At 38.3% G+C, this 15,223-nt stretch overlaps 1 protein-coding gene across 1 annotated transcript in view; it reads left to right on the forward strand.

Moving 5' to 3' along the window:
- The window catches only part of ccser1 (coiled-coil serine-rich protein 1), a 113,882-nt gene that overhangs the window by 13,789 nt on the left and 84,870 nt on the right, over nt 1-15,223 (forward strand). Inside the window, exons 5-6 of the mRNA XM_069523615.1 lie at nt 2,753-2,843; nt 6,005-6,110. Of these exons, the coding sequence (XP_069379716.1) occupies nt 2,753-2,843; nt 6,005-6,110 (197 nt within the window). The remainder of the gene's footprint in view (nt 1-2,752; nt 2,844-6,004; nt 6,111-15,223) is intronic.

The raw sequence follows: 15,223 nt of genomic DNA on the forward strand, positions 1-15,223 counted from the left end.
TACAGCAGTGATCCAGTTCTCAAGCAGAATGTCAATTGTTTTGTTGCAGGCCAGAGAAAAAAAAAGATACCTTTCTTCAATTATTTTTCAATATTATGTTCCATATCTGTCCTTTGCTATACGACTGTTCCACTTCGGGGTAATTTTACTAGTAGAAGCAGCGGCAGCAAATTGCTTTGCTATGGAATGATTGATGATTCTGTAGTGACAAGAGCAAATAGTCAGGTGATATAATTGAGCCTTTGTGCGATAAATCTGATTCTTTTTAATTCAACAAACAGATTTTTGTTTTGACTGGACATTCAATCCTTGATTCCCTCAGGTTACATTGTAAACACAACTATCTGTGAAGTGTCTGCTCAGACAGGATGAAAGTCATTTGTTAGTCCATATAATCCCATTGCTCCAAGCAATAATACGAAGTAAAACAAATCCCTCTCCCTTAATACATTTACCACCCTTAAGCACTGAATAAATGTTATTTCAATAGTATGTGGTGTGAACAGAGAGCAGTGGCTTTTGATGGTCAGAAAGAACCTTTTGCTTTCTCTGAACCCTGCCTTGTATTTCTCTCTGCTCGGCAGTTAAGATATGGAGCCGTCATTTAATAAGACCCAAATCTGATATTCTCTCTATTAACTCAAGGATTACACTCAGTTAAATCACATAAATGAGGCAAAAGGGTGACATCTCTCGGTTATAAAATCATATTAACACATTTCTGTGGTTAGAGGGGCACATTAAACTAGGTAATTTGGATTTGAATGAAGTCTGTGTGCAGTAGTATCACACATGGTATGGGTCTTCATTTCTTTTCCAATACCTTTTAGCTATTACCTTTAATGCCGAACATGTAGGTCTTCAATTGCACTGTCCGGAAATGCATTCTGGTCTTTTTTTGATGTTTTCTGCACTGGGCAGCACAGTAACACATAAGTAGTAATAACAACATAATGGTACATATTCATACACACAGTACAGTGGCTTCACATAGGTTAGACACACACACACACACACACACACACACACACACACACACACACACACACACACACACACACACACACACACACACAGGCACAGATACATGGACAGAGGTGGGGTTGAATCCTGTGGGCATGTCATTAAGCATTGAGGCTTTTGTAGTCTAATCAGAGAGGATCAATACAGAGTGTGGCTGGTCTTTATGTCCAAACAACAGTAATGGATTTCTCCGTGAAACTGGCACACAGTACTTTTCCACACCTAATATCTCACTTTAAGTTTTTTATTTTTAAGTGTAAGGTCTGAGTTGCAAAAAGACTGTAGTAAGCGGCACCACTTATTTTCATTTTGGAAAAAAAGGTTGTTTCAGGTATAAAGTTTCCTCAGAACCAGTTCTTAGTAGAATAATTAGTTTTTTGGCCTTGTGGGGTTATCAGACTGTTGAGATTTGCTGCATCAGTAATATTCTGTAGTGTATGAGATTAAAAAATACCCCCCAAGAAAACACATCTTTGTGATGCTCATTATATATTTTTCTCTCATAGCCCACCCCATGGTATATTGTGAAAACATGTCCTAGTTATCTAAATGAAACCTGCTAATGGAGAGAGCATATTCACAGTGAAGCTTATCCACCTCACCTGTGCTTGTGTGTTCTTTTTGTGTGGGTGTATATATACATATACAATTATATATATATAATAATACTATAATCTATATATATATATATATATATATATATATATATATATATATATACTATATATTTATTATAAAAAATACCAGTATTCTCATACAACTTTTTTTTAACAAATTAAGTTCCTTGATACAGTTATTCACTTATAGCTACAGTAATTATATTTTCTGTTTTGCTTGACTAAGTACCTCACTAAATATTACATCAATATATTTGCTGCTGTTTATTCTTGTAGCAACTTTATTTTCTGAGGTTCCATTTATCACCATCAGATGGCAGCCTTGACATTTGAAACTCCACTGAACCAAAAGGAATATTAAGTGATGACGCATCACTCACTGCACTGTGTTGATACTGTTGATAATTCAGGGGCACCCAGGACTGATGGGGGTTGGGGCTGACATAGGTCTTTAATCTTTATTGAATTATTATTACACAAAAATTCTGAACGGTATTTTTGTTGTATTTGTATATTTCTATTGTGGTTATTACACTAATTGTTTTACATTACATGTGATGCAGGCTGAATTTTTGCACCTGATTCTTATACTTTATGTATAGTTTCTTTTTTATTTTACAAATACACCAAAAGAAGGTGACGAGGAAATAAATATTTCATCTAGTACAGGCAAAGTGTTAAAAAGTCTGATGTCCTGATAGAACTACCTTATTATTGACAATGTTCAATAGATATTGTATTATTTCTGGTTGGAGAATCAGAACATTAGGCACCATCAGGATTGCTTTTCTGAAAATATTCTGATAATTTGCTGTAATATCATCATTTCTTATCCACATTTTTATTCATGTTTTTAGTTTTTCCTCCTTAGGTTTTATGGAAGTTACTGGATGAATTTAGTTATTATGGAATTAAAACAGTTCATCATTATGACTTGTTTAGAAGTTTTACATAAGCTTTTTTTTGAGTTGGGAATAGAAAACGGCATATATTAATCATATTGTAGTGCATACATTGTGTTTTGAAGAATATAGTAATTATTTTATTTTATCAGATGTAATTTGTAAATTATTCATTTTAAGTTAATACGTTTTTGCCTTTTATCTCTTCAGGATGTATTAAACAACCTGGGCTCTTCAGAGCTGGATGAAGATGATCTTATGTTAGATCTTGACCTCTCTGATGATCAGCGGCATAGACACGGTAACTCTCACTGCACAACATCTGTATCTCCACACAGGGGTCTTTGTGGCAAGTTTGTGGGTGAAGCATACAACACGCCGTGAGAGGATGCAGATGATACACCAGCTCACCTTCTCACTTTTAACTGTACCAAGCTAAATGATTTTTTGCATCATCTGTATCATCTATACTCATGCCCTGGTGTTTACACTAAAACTCTCAGATTTAAGGGACTAATTCAAAGACACACACATTCAGGCAGACTCGGATACAGCCTCATATAAAGACACTTAGAGCGGGGGTTGAATTCAGTATTCAACTCTATATTTTTCAAATTTTTAAGTTGATATTCCTAAAGTCCCTGATTTACTCATCCTTGTAAATAAGCTGTAGAGTTTTTAGAAACCAGGCATTCAGATCAGAGAAAAAAAAGATAATCTGTCACATACAAACTCTCGCCTTTATCTATCCCTCCCTCTCTTCAGGTGAACGTCTGCTCACATTTCTCATTGTCACGGATTTCCCCTCCTTCTTTGCTTTTCCTCTCGTCAGCCCCTTCTTTGCTGCTTCTCTTCACTCCCCTTCTGTCTTTTTCCTCATTAGACCACCTCTATTCCATCACCTTAAGTCATAAAACCAGTGCTCTCCCTGGTTCTTTCAACATGTGCCACGACTTTGATGTAGCTGCCTCATTTACAGCGATTTATATCCTTTGTTGTTTTGGCATTTCAGTCACACTCCTGCTCATGGTTGAAAAGTGACAGAGGAGAATTATTGCTCATGCTCTGCCACAGTGCAGAGCAGAGAGCCAAAAACAGTAACCCCAGCTTCCTTTTATATAACACATTAGGACACTGTTATATTGACACGTGATTGTGTCAAAAGGGATTTGTAAGGGACTATGCAACTGTTCTTCATTAAAATGTCTAAAAACGACTAGACCTGTTATGTGGGTCAGCTGTGGCTCAAGAGTAGAGCAGTCATCCAGAAGGTCGGCGGTTCGATCCCAGTCTTCCCCAGTATCTTGCCGAAGTATCCTTGGGCAAGATACTGAACCCCAATATTGCCTCAAGTGCTGCACATTGATGCACTGGGTGAATAGGTGATTGGCAAAAACTGTACTGTAAAGCTGTAAAGCGCTTTGAGTGATCATCAAGACTAGAAAAGTGTTAGCCAGTTAGCCAGTCGGCTGTTTTTCCTTCCACTGTTTGTGTTGGTCACTTACGATTATTTGTTTGCTGCGTAACATGAATAAAACTATAATACATTATCTCTCCTGTGAACATGATTCGCTCCCGAGTTGCCTCAGATTTCCATCGGCAATAGTGGCGAAGACAACAACTCCCATGATCCCACGCTGCTTCACAACATCAAAAAAACTGGGTCTTGTGTCATTGTTTTGATTGAGTGACCCCTAACGGCCAAAGTTGTTTTTGTTTTGTACATTTAACAAAGCCTGTCTGAACACATTCATGTCTTAAAAAGCAATTAACTATAATTCACTATAGTGAGCAGCTGGAGTGAAGTGAACTGATTGATTGAAATCACAGGCACTATTTTTATTAAATTATTTCAGTAACATTATGGTAATTAGGTAAAACTGTGTGCTCTTGCAAATCCTGTCAGTAGGGACTGCGTTTATATTTGCTTCATATTAATGCACATAAAACTGCCAAGACGCAAAATGTACACATCGACTTGGCCACTTGATGTGAAGCTGAGTATGAATGAAGTTAATGAAATAATAAAGTGGGTAAACATGACATAAATAAGTGATGGTGCTCCATGCTTCTCAGATATAAGGACTACATGTTTGACTGTACCCGACAGGATGCATTTACCCACAGCTTGATTCTCATTCTGTGTAAGCGTGTTTAGCTCTTAACTCAACTTATATATTTCTATGTTCATCTATCTCTTGGCGACATGCAAGTCTTAGATCGACTCGCAGAATATTACAGTTGCAGTCAAATTAAGGTTTAATGAAGGCAAATAAAGGCTGAAGGATGAAGCATGTAATAAGAGCTTTCGTCCTAAAAAACTGCATTTCCCTTTGCTTATGGGGGTTGGAGAGTTTTGAACGTGCACACACACAGATTTAACACATCTCTAAAGGCTCTGGTTGATGCAGAACTAAAGGAGACACACAGGCTAACACAGAAGCATGTGTGCTTAGTCATTAGACCTAATGTTTCGCATGCTGTAGCATGAAATTAAAGGTTTGAGGAATTGTTCTCATAAAGTCAAGGGACGAAGACCTTGTGCTGCTGTGATGGAAGAGTAAGGTTCTTCCACACTCTCAGATTTAAGGGACTAATTCAAAGACACACACATTCAGGCAGACTCATATAAAGACACGTAGAGCGGGGGTCACTGTACAAAACTGGAATCCCACCTCTCCGACAACCCTGCACACCCGCAGACTCATCGGCACTTCTCAGTTTTACCTCTCTCAGGTGGCTTGTTGAAGGCTTTATTAAAAAGCAAGCAATTTCACAGCAATTTATGGCCAAAGTGTTCAGCTGCAGGCCTCTGTGTTCCTACTTCAACTGTGACTCATGCCCTGTGGAATCAGACAGGGGCAAGAGAGCCACTGGGAGACCTTTACAAAGACATGAAAAGATGCCACACCTGGCTGCACCTCCACCTTTTATTCCACACCCTTCCACACTGCAATGTCAAATGTACCATTAAAAGTAGACACATCATAGTATATGAGACACATCATAGTATATGAGACACATCATAGTATATGAGATATATATATATCTCATATAGTAGATGATACCATCATTAGTAGAGCCGATGGGGATACCGATATTGGGATGTATAAACATTTATGATACCGATATTAGGGAGTATAAAAATTTCTGATACTGATATGAGGTGGTTAAAAAAATTCTGATACAATATTAGGAAGTAAAAAAAGATCTAATCTTGATATTAGGGAGTGTAAAAAAGTTGCACATAATTTCTGCTTGTTAATTCTGTGAAATAAAGCTTTTAATATTGGTGCAGCAAACAAACACTGATATTGATCTATCTGTTAAAGGCTTATATCGGCTGATTTGATCTTAAATCTATTACTATGTAATGTTTGTTGCTTTACAGCTCTAATTATGTGTGATCATCTTTCATAAACTCGATATAATGAATGTATGTGTGTTTGGGTGTGTGCACAGTGTCCAGAGAAGACTCCAGCCAGTCCCTGGCCTCCTGTCTCAACCTGCTCCCCTCTCCCATGGACCCATCAGCAGACCGCACCCTGGGGAAAGAAAACATTCAGAGGTATATTTACGTGTTTCTTTTATTACTATGCTGTATTTGCACTGAAATAAAGCAATTTTAAGACATAGTGTATATATATATATACAAACATATGTATGTCTGGACAAAGCCAGTGCCACGGACAGAGAACAAAGAAAACTGTATCATGTTCTGGTATTGGCTGAACTGAAAGAGGATTCAGGGCTCAAGGATCTGGTATGATGCACTTACCCATTTGGCCATGGGTTGTTTATCCCCGGTACGGTATGTCTTCATTAAATCATAGCAGCAATATAGCCCTTATATACCACGCACGGCACACTCAATTGCCACGTGAGACGCAAGGAGAAGAAGAGAGAGGATGGTCATTGTCAATGTTTCCTGTAAAAGTGTGACATGTTCTAGTTCTTTTTTCCTTTCCTTGGAGATGAGACGGTTCTTGCCAAGAAAGACAGAGGATAAATAAACAAATAATGTGAGTCCCTCTGCTGTCCCTAGAGGGACTCACACATTCGATTTGATTTGGCCCTGCGTTTCTTCTCCATGCTCAGGAGTCAGGATGGTTCTTCACACATAGACACACACACATACAGATGCATGCATACCCGCACATCAGCGCAGACATGCACACACACTCGCAGCAGCCCTGTGGATACGGCTTTTATGGTTTTATAGAGCCACTGGGTAATAAAGAGGTTGTATCATCAGTGGTATTGTCTGGTGATGTGTCCAACAAGCCAGCAGATGATTATTACTTTATCTTTCAGTGCACCTCTTTTCACATCTTGGTTGAATTCCTTTTATTTTTTACTTCTCACACCTAAAGAGTAAATGTGTCTGTCTATCCAGGTATCCTCCTAAATTAACCAGCTACCATCTTTTTTGTTTACAACACAATGCAGGTGAACTTGGGTGACTGGTTTTGAAGTAGAGGTCGAAGGTGTTTACGTCTCCGCTTGCGGAATTTGACTTACCCTTTTCCTGAAGATTTCTTTTTTTTTTTAAATCACTCTTTAAACATTCCTTGAACGTTTTTCTGAATAGAGACATTTCCTGTGTTGAGACAGTGTCAGTAAATCATCCAAGTCTGGAGACAACCTTTTCAATCCATCCAAGTTTTTTTTTCCCTGATAGTTCATTGGTTCATTTATTTTGAAGTTCCTATTTTTCACTTGTCTTTGGAGCCACAAACACACACACCCCACATGTTTGTACTTCTATCTTATGGAGGACACTCATTGGCATAATACATTCCCTGGTCCCTTACCCTTACCCTAACCTTAACCATCTAAACTAAATGCCTAATACGAACCTTAACCTAATTCTAACCCTGAAACCAAGTCTTAACCCTCAAACAGCCCTTTGAAGAAATAATTGCATTCCTCAAAAAAGAAAATGCTATGAGCTCTATGAACTTCCATGATTTGCTAATGAATACTCAACACAGAATACAGCCTAGATTGTTGGAAATGTCATTAGCTTGCAGGTACTTGTTCATGAACCACAGCAATGGACAAATTCCAGTTTTGACCTGATAATGGCGCTAGATAAAATGTTTTTATTATTAATACTAAAGGGGACTTCATGTTTTAGTTGTTTGGATAGAATATTTTGGTGTTTGGCTGACTGTCATTTCCATCACTCGAGCCATGCTGCTGGTGTAGCTAAAAAGCTAAGAGGTAAATTCACATTCAACTCAGGGTTTCCCATGGCGTTGCCCTAATTAGCTGCTCTTATATATGCCACCTTTACAAGAACCCACTAGTCTGCATTAAAACCCTAAACCTTGTGCTCCAGAATGACTCAAGCCTCCAATTTTGTAGACTCATCACACAGAGATTTGACATTGCGTGCGCTGCTGACAGTGACATGACATTGTGGGCTTAGGGAGAAGTGGGTGTTCAGTTAAATTACTCACAGCAAAGGAGCAATTTTTTTTTTTTTTTACAGTAGCTGAGGTGTGGAGTAACCAGGACGACAGATGGAAAGTGCAGCTATAGACTTCAATAACAAAGATAAATCACACCATTGAGGCATAGTCAAGCTTTCATACTCTTCTCTCTTTTGATTTCAAAGTGAATTTGAACATTATATCTTATTTGATAAAAGCAAAGAAGCCATGTAATTCAGTAAAACATGTTTCAGTCTGCCTTAAGGACCCAGGTTTAGGTTTATAACCTAAGTGTCTGATTTCTTCTTTCAGGAACATTTTTGCACAGGTTTCACTCGATGCTAATGTTTGTGAGTGAAGGAGTAGGGGAAGAGAGAAAAATGTGTTTGCCCAGGGCTCGCTCACTGAATTTCTTTCTCTCTCAGTCTCTCTTGCTCTTTGTCTCAGGTTCCACGTTCCCTCAAGGGGACATTGATTTGCTGAAGGCAAAGCAGGCTCCCTTCTATTCACGCACAGGGAAAAACAAACAGACACATACACACATACAGTCGTGTCACCATGATTTCAGTGGACATAACATTGACTTACATACATTTTCTGGTGACTTACAATAACATTAACCATAACTGCTACTTGCCTGAACCCAATAAGTCCCCATAATGTGGCTGTGTAAACAGAATTAGGTCCTCATAACATATTAAATACCTAAACCAGACATACACACACACAGACACACATATAGATATACACAAACACATTAAAACACATATACACGTTTACCTGTCAGTAAGTCAGCCTGTCCAAAGTGAGTATTAGCTGCAGGGTAATGCTGGCTGTCTGACAGGCTGCAGAGAACATCTGCTGTACAGATCCATCGGCCCCATTTACCACAGCGAGGGACCCCAATCCCTGGTACAGAACCTCAATTTACTATAATATGTGAGTCTTGTATGTTGATGGTTGGCATTTAATTCAAAATCTTTGGAGTCACATGATTCCCCATCAACTTGTACATGCTGCACAGTTGCTGTTGAACAAGTATCTATCAATAGGGACAAAATGTATTCATGTTATCATTGACAGATACAGTATGAAGTGTGTGTGGGCTCGTTCACACTTACGTTACTGTCTAAGGTGACATTTTTAAATGTTACATTTTGTCCGGCCAGCTGCCTGAAGCCCAAAAACACTGTTATTTGAGTAGCAGAAAAAATAATCACATTTGAGTCACTGAAACAAAAAATATTTAAAGGTTCCTCCTGTGCAAAAACTTTTTTTAAATAGAGATTGTGTCAGTTATGGGTCAGATTTATTTTAGTCTTTCTGATTATCTTTTAACACAGGAGCTTTGTTTTCTGTTCCCTCATGTTTGAATTTCATATTTAAATTTAAAACTTAACAAAATTAATTAATTACATAATGGCCAGAATGTAGATGTGCCCTCAGTTGAATGAGGAGCATTTCATTTTGTGTTTGTTACATGAAGCCCTATTCAAGTTTTTTTTCACTTTTGCCAGTTTCAACACTCCTGCACAATAACATTGCCTTTGCCTCTGTGCCTTTTGATTGGTGGATGAAGTGGCTGGAGGACATTTTAGACCGGTGAATACTCAGTATTTGTATGTGCTGCATTCTAATGTCTGTTTTCTGCGAAGACTCCTCCCTCGTCACTCCTATAGGAGAACCCAGAGAGGAAATTAAATTTTGACAGTAGGGATATGGCTTGCCTGTTGTTATGGTAACAGCAGTCTACATATTGAGTGTGCCTGTTCCTTTCCCTCCTTTTCTCCTTCTTCCCTTTTCATTGCTGTTTATTACTAAGTCAGGTAGTCCGAGGAGAGGACACGCAAACACTCATGGGTGTCCTTGTCATTAAATGTGCAGTCCCTATTTCTGCGCTTCTGATTTGAGGATTAACGTGCGGCTAAAACATTTGCATGCTCTTGCGTCGGATTGATAAGACTCATCAGAATTTGTGGACAGGCTTCAATTCTTCACTCTGACAATTTAATTAAAGATGACTTCTGAGTTTATGTTTTTGTTTCTTTTCCCAAAATGCACAGTGTTTGTTTTTCTCGTCTGCTTGACACAGTTGAAACTCTCATTTAACAGCCTGCCAAGTCAAAACATCCTACCGCATGCCTCGAGCTACAGGGTCAGTTAGTCAGTCAGTCGTTGTTACCTTCATTTTCTGTTTGTAACTCGTTTTGTGTTTGAGTGTAAGAAAAAATGATTGACTGAAACAGGATCACTTCGGTCTTGTCAACTGAACCCAGAATATACAGCAAGTGGAAGAAAGATTAAATGATCACAATAGTTCTTCTTGAGTCAGTTTGGCATTAAGGCAAAAAAGAAAATGCTGAATGGGCCTCTTGCGTTTGCAAAATACACCTTCCTCACTCGATATGGTGCACAGGGATGCACTTTCCGTTCACCCTGTAATCTCCCACAGAGACATGTAATCCATGATTATAGAGAATCTGGTCTCATGCACACAGACACAGGGGAGCACATTTGTTTAATGTTAATATGATTCATAAAATATATCAGCCAAGTTGCTCTAATCCCACCTGACTTGATATAGTCAGCAAAAAATAACATGCACATCTCCTCCTACAGTAAGTCATATGCTTACAGACCTTCACTTGCACGCACCCATGCACATTTATAAAAATAGACAAGCATAAAAAAATCCAGCTGAGCCTCGGAGTGGAGCTGGGGACAGATAAAATGCACTGCAGCATGATTTTCAGACACACACACACAGCATATAGTAGGATTTGGCAGGAGCGCAGAGTCGATTCCCCTCCCTCTCTCGATTTTCTGGTATGTGATGGTCCTAAATTTATTAATCTAACAAGCAGTCATGAAACTCAGTCTTTCATCTTCTATTAATCAGATTTTTTTTGTGACTGTTTTTTATGTCTCTGTGCTGGAGGCATTATGTTTCATGTTGTCCGTCTGTCTCCATTCTCGTGAACGTGATATCTCAGAAACATCGTGAGGTAATTTCTTCATAATTGGCTGTAATGTTAACTTGGAGTCAAGGATGAATTTATCAGAATTTAGAGGTCAAAGGTCAAAACTGATTTAATATGCAAATAATGATAAAATACACCTTTTAACACAAATTACAAATCCTTCTTTACATTATATGAGCCTGGAAAGAAATGGAATCAAACTTCAACTTTTTTCCTGACATTATTGTGGAGGGGGTACTTTTTTTATAGTATAAATTGTTGTTAGTTCTAAGTCTCAGTCTATCAGGTTTACTGAATGTTCAACACCGAAAGACTAATTGGCATTAGATTCCTTTTTTTTCCCCCTTGTGCTTTTAATGTGGGGTTCTACACTGCATTGACGATTAATAAATCATACTTTACTCTCCATTATGTTTTTGTCAAATGAAATGAAAATAATTGTGATATTCAGGATACTCTTTTGATAACAGATTGTTAGACATAAAAATGGTTCATTAAGCCACTTCTCAATGTCTGAGCCCTTATATGATCGTGTAGCATGCCCGTGGGGCAGGTGGAGAAATGTTTATCTAGCTGAGCATGTACCAATAGGGTGAACACAAAGCTTGGCTGCAGAGATTGTGCACAGCATCCTGAAGTGTTGTTGTCACATTAATGTTTCAAGGTTTGGTAACATTGTGGCTGTTCAGAGAGAAAAACTAAACAACCTGTTCTCATTATCCATATCTGGCAACCCATGCTATAAATGAAAACGCTGCATACAAGGGCTGGGTTAGTGTTATGGGCTTATCATGATTAATTCCAACTCGGCTATACTTTGGCTCTCCCTACATGTGAGATGCGTAAATCACTGTCGTAAATTCGAGCTGCTGTGTGAGCCCCCCGATTGTATTTTAACTTTGTTGGCTGTTTTGCCAGCACTGTTGCCTGCTTTATAAACACAGACTTCATACTTTAAGATCCTATTATTAACCTGTGCGAGGCCATAACACATTACGAGTGAAGTGCACTATTAAAGCAAGATTCCACTTGCTTTAATTGTGGCCTCCTATATGCATAATACCTGATTCGACAACCCACAGGTATGTTAAATAAGCAACCATTTGCGTATTTATATCATACTCACCAATTTCCCTCAGCACATAAATAAACAGCACAGTTCAGCATTGCCATGGAAACAGCTTTTAAAGAAATGTGGATGAGGAGCCTACTTGCCTTTAATATCCTGGATTAGCTTTTTCCTGGCACCTTTGCACATTTCCATTTCACTTAATCCAAATCAGAGTTCATGGCAGTGATGTAAACAAGAAGTACTGTCTGAGTGCATCAACTCAAAAAAACATGACTAATGACAAAGTCTAAAAGTTCCAGAATGAATAAGGGGACATTTGTAAACTTTGATTTTGTATAGTGTCAACAGGAATATAAAGTTTTAAAGACTTTGAAAACTCTCTCTGACCTGAGTGCAGAGTTTGTTTCAACGAAGGCGCCCACACTGGATCACTGCCTCGTAAATCACTTGTACCTTGCTAAAACTGGAATCTGTGTTATTACTTTGTCACGGCAATGTGAACAACAGCACTACAAAATAACAACAAATCAGAAAATGACTCATCTTAGACAATATATTTGTCCGTGAGAAAGGAAATTATGCTGCCTGACAGCAACGAGAGGAAATGAGATGAAAAGGAGGGAGACATTTTTATTTATTTTGGTGTCGTTGTTGTTACAGAATGTCATTTTAAAACATTAGCAACATGCTGTGTTTGTCCACTTACAGAAAACATTTCCTAGAATGGGAATTTGCAGCGTTAGTACAGATATAGTACAGATCCACCCCCGTGTTTGTTCTCTTCACTGTTTATTACAGAAAAACAAACATGTAAATGCATCTTTTAACAAGGTCAGGCTCACAATGTTAAACAGCACTGTTGGATTGACATTATAATCCTTGTCACTCCTGACTGTAATACATGTTACCAACTCAGGCTCAGAATACAACACATTATCTTACACTTATTATAGAAAGTAGATTTTCATGGTGTTACTATTTCTTTTGCTAATCTCACCTGAGCTTTTGCCCTTTTAGCCTCCTGGAGCTGCAGGTTCATTTAAGTACAACTGAGGATTTCTCAAATAAAGCTTTAGAACAAATTACACAAAATGATCATGTTCAGAAATAATGAACAGAATAGATTAAACTTAATGTGCCCTCGATATAATAATCCCCTTTGGGTTCAGAAATTGCACCTTTTAATATGGATTTGTTGATTTGTTTTACATAAGTCTGCCTCAGTCAACCGGTGGTTGTTTTTGTGATCTGCTGTCAGTTCTCATTATTGTAAATTACAAACTAGCAAAGCCTTTGTAAACTAGCTTTGTGTTTTAATTGTGCTGTTCTGTAACATTGGGGAATAATCCGTAGTTCCCTCGGTGCATTCTATATCTTTAAAGTTTGATGCAAATCTGACGAAACAAAACAGAAAGAAAACAAACAAACCAAGGAAATCATAAGGCAACAATTATAAATATATCAAAATTAGTCATTAGAGAGCTATCTTCATTACAACAACTAGAATGCTAGTAGAGTGCATACCTCCGCCAAGACAGTCCCCTTATAAAACCTTACTGCACCAAAATACACACTCATACATGTCAGTCCCCTAAACATGCCTGATTTTTGTAAAATCAAGATTCATTAATTATTTTCTGAGAAATAAAAGAAAATATTGCAATATTGAATCTATCATCTGATCTGGATCCGCAACAAAATTAAATGGGTTCTTCCTTGACCCATTTGGCATACTTCTACTTTAGTTTCGTGGCAATTCGTCAAATAGTATTTGTGTAATATTGTTCACAAAAATGGACAGGAGTAAAAACATAACCTCCTTGGCAGAGGTAAAAAAAATCAGTAGAACAAATCTTATAAAGCCCAAAAGAGTAGCATGTATTTGTGAACTTTGTGAACCCATATCACTGTTTTAAAGCGAGAATGTTCTACTTTTGTCTATTATTGCTTCAGGGTTTTTGCAGGACAGAACTTTGGTCAGTTTCCCTTGGCAATGTTCTTTGTTACTGTAAAATGTAATATGTCACCTGGGACCAGAATTTAATGGATCTCTGCAACAAGGAGTTTTGATAGTAATTAGTGCAAATACATTTTGGTAATTCCCTGTGGTTTCTGCCCCCACTTATAGCTGTGGTTCCCAGCCTTTCTGCATGACATAACATCGTGATACTCACAGATACCATGGAAGTGGAGAGTGGGGAGTCTGAGAAGTTAACAGATACGGAGTGAGAGGTTGGATGGGAGTAAAGGTTAAAGAAAAGGCATAGGATTCTTGTGAAACAAAGCACTAATTCAGAGTGCAGGGAGCAAAGGAAAGGACAATTAGGTTAATCAGAAAGTTGCCCCCCTGCCATATTACATTAGTTTTATATTCTCTCCCTCTCTGTGTCTGAAGACCTGAATTCACCATTAGATTCACTGCCTGGAGCTCGGCTTGGGCTTACTCTTTAGTCACAGATGCACTTTATGTCGTAGATGAGTTTAATGGCAGCATTAAACATTCGTAGCCTCAGGTGCTGAATGCAAATGAGTACACTGTGCCTGTCAGGTGGAAAGAAGGAGTGACAAATGGGGACAATCATTCTCCCATAGCTGCGGTTTACTGTAGCACTTTAGCTGAGCGTTCAAGTACTCGCAATGACACTGGCAGAAAACGCGCACCAAGCCAGAGACACACATGCTGTATAATGGATTGTTCCCATGAATATGTTGTTGTCAGTAGAGATTTAACGAGGGAAAAGTTGACATAGGGGACTGACTGCCTTTCTCTCATCATGTCTCGGTGTTAAACTATTATTATTATTATTATTCCTCCTGAGACAATGCAGCCTTTATATCGCTGATTGACAAGGGTGCAACCCACTCCTCCCTGCTGTCGTTAATAAAAAAAGATCAAGATAATGCTCTTCAATAACACATCATTTATTTGTCTAGTCATCATTTGACACATCAGAGGCTGAACTGAGCATGATGTAAACCCAGGCATCTAAGTGTGCACATAGGAGTGTGTGTGTGTGTGTGTCTTTGTTATTAGTTCTGCAATGTGCATTGTTTATTGCCAGTGTGAATGCGCATACTCATGTGTCTAAGTGCTGCAGGTGTGCCTCATTGCTGGGAGCCAAGAGTCCAGTAATACCACACAGAATGAGTGGTTAAATAATGAAAGTCATAAAAAGGCAGATAATTGGCA

Source organism: Paralichthys olivaceus, chromosome 4 (genome assembly GCF_024713975.1).
Source record: "Paralichthys olivaceus isolate ysfri-2021 chromosome 4, ASM2471397v2, whole genome shotgun sequence".
In the NCBI taxonomy this organism is placed as follows: domain Eukaryota; kingdom Metazoa; phylum Chordata; class Actinopteri; order Pleuronectiformes; family Paralichthyidae; genus Paralichthys; species Paralichthys olivaceus.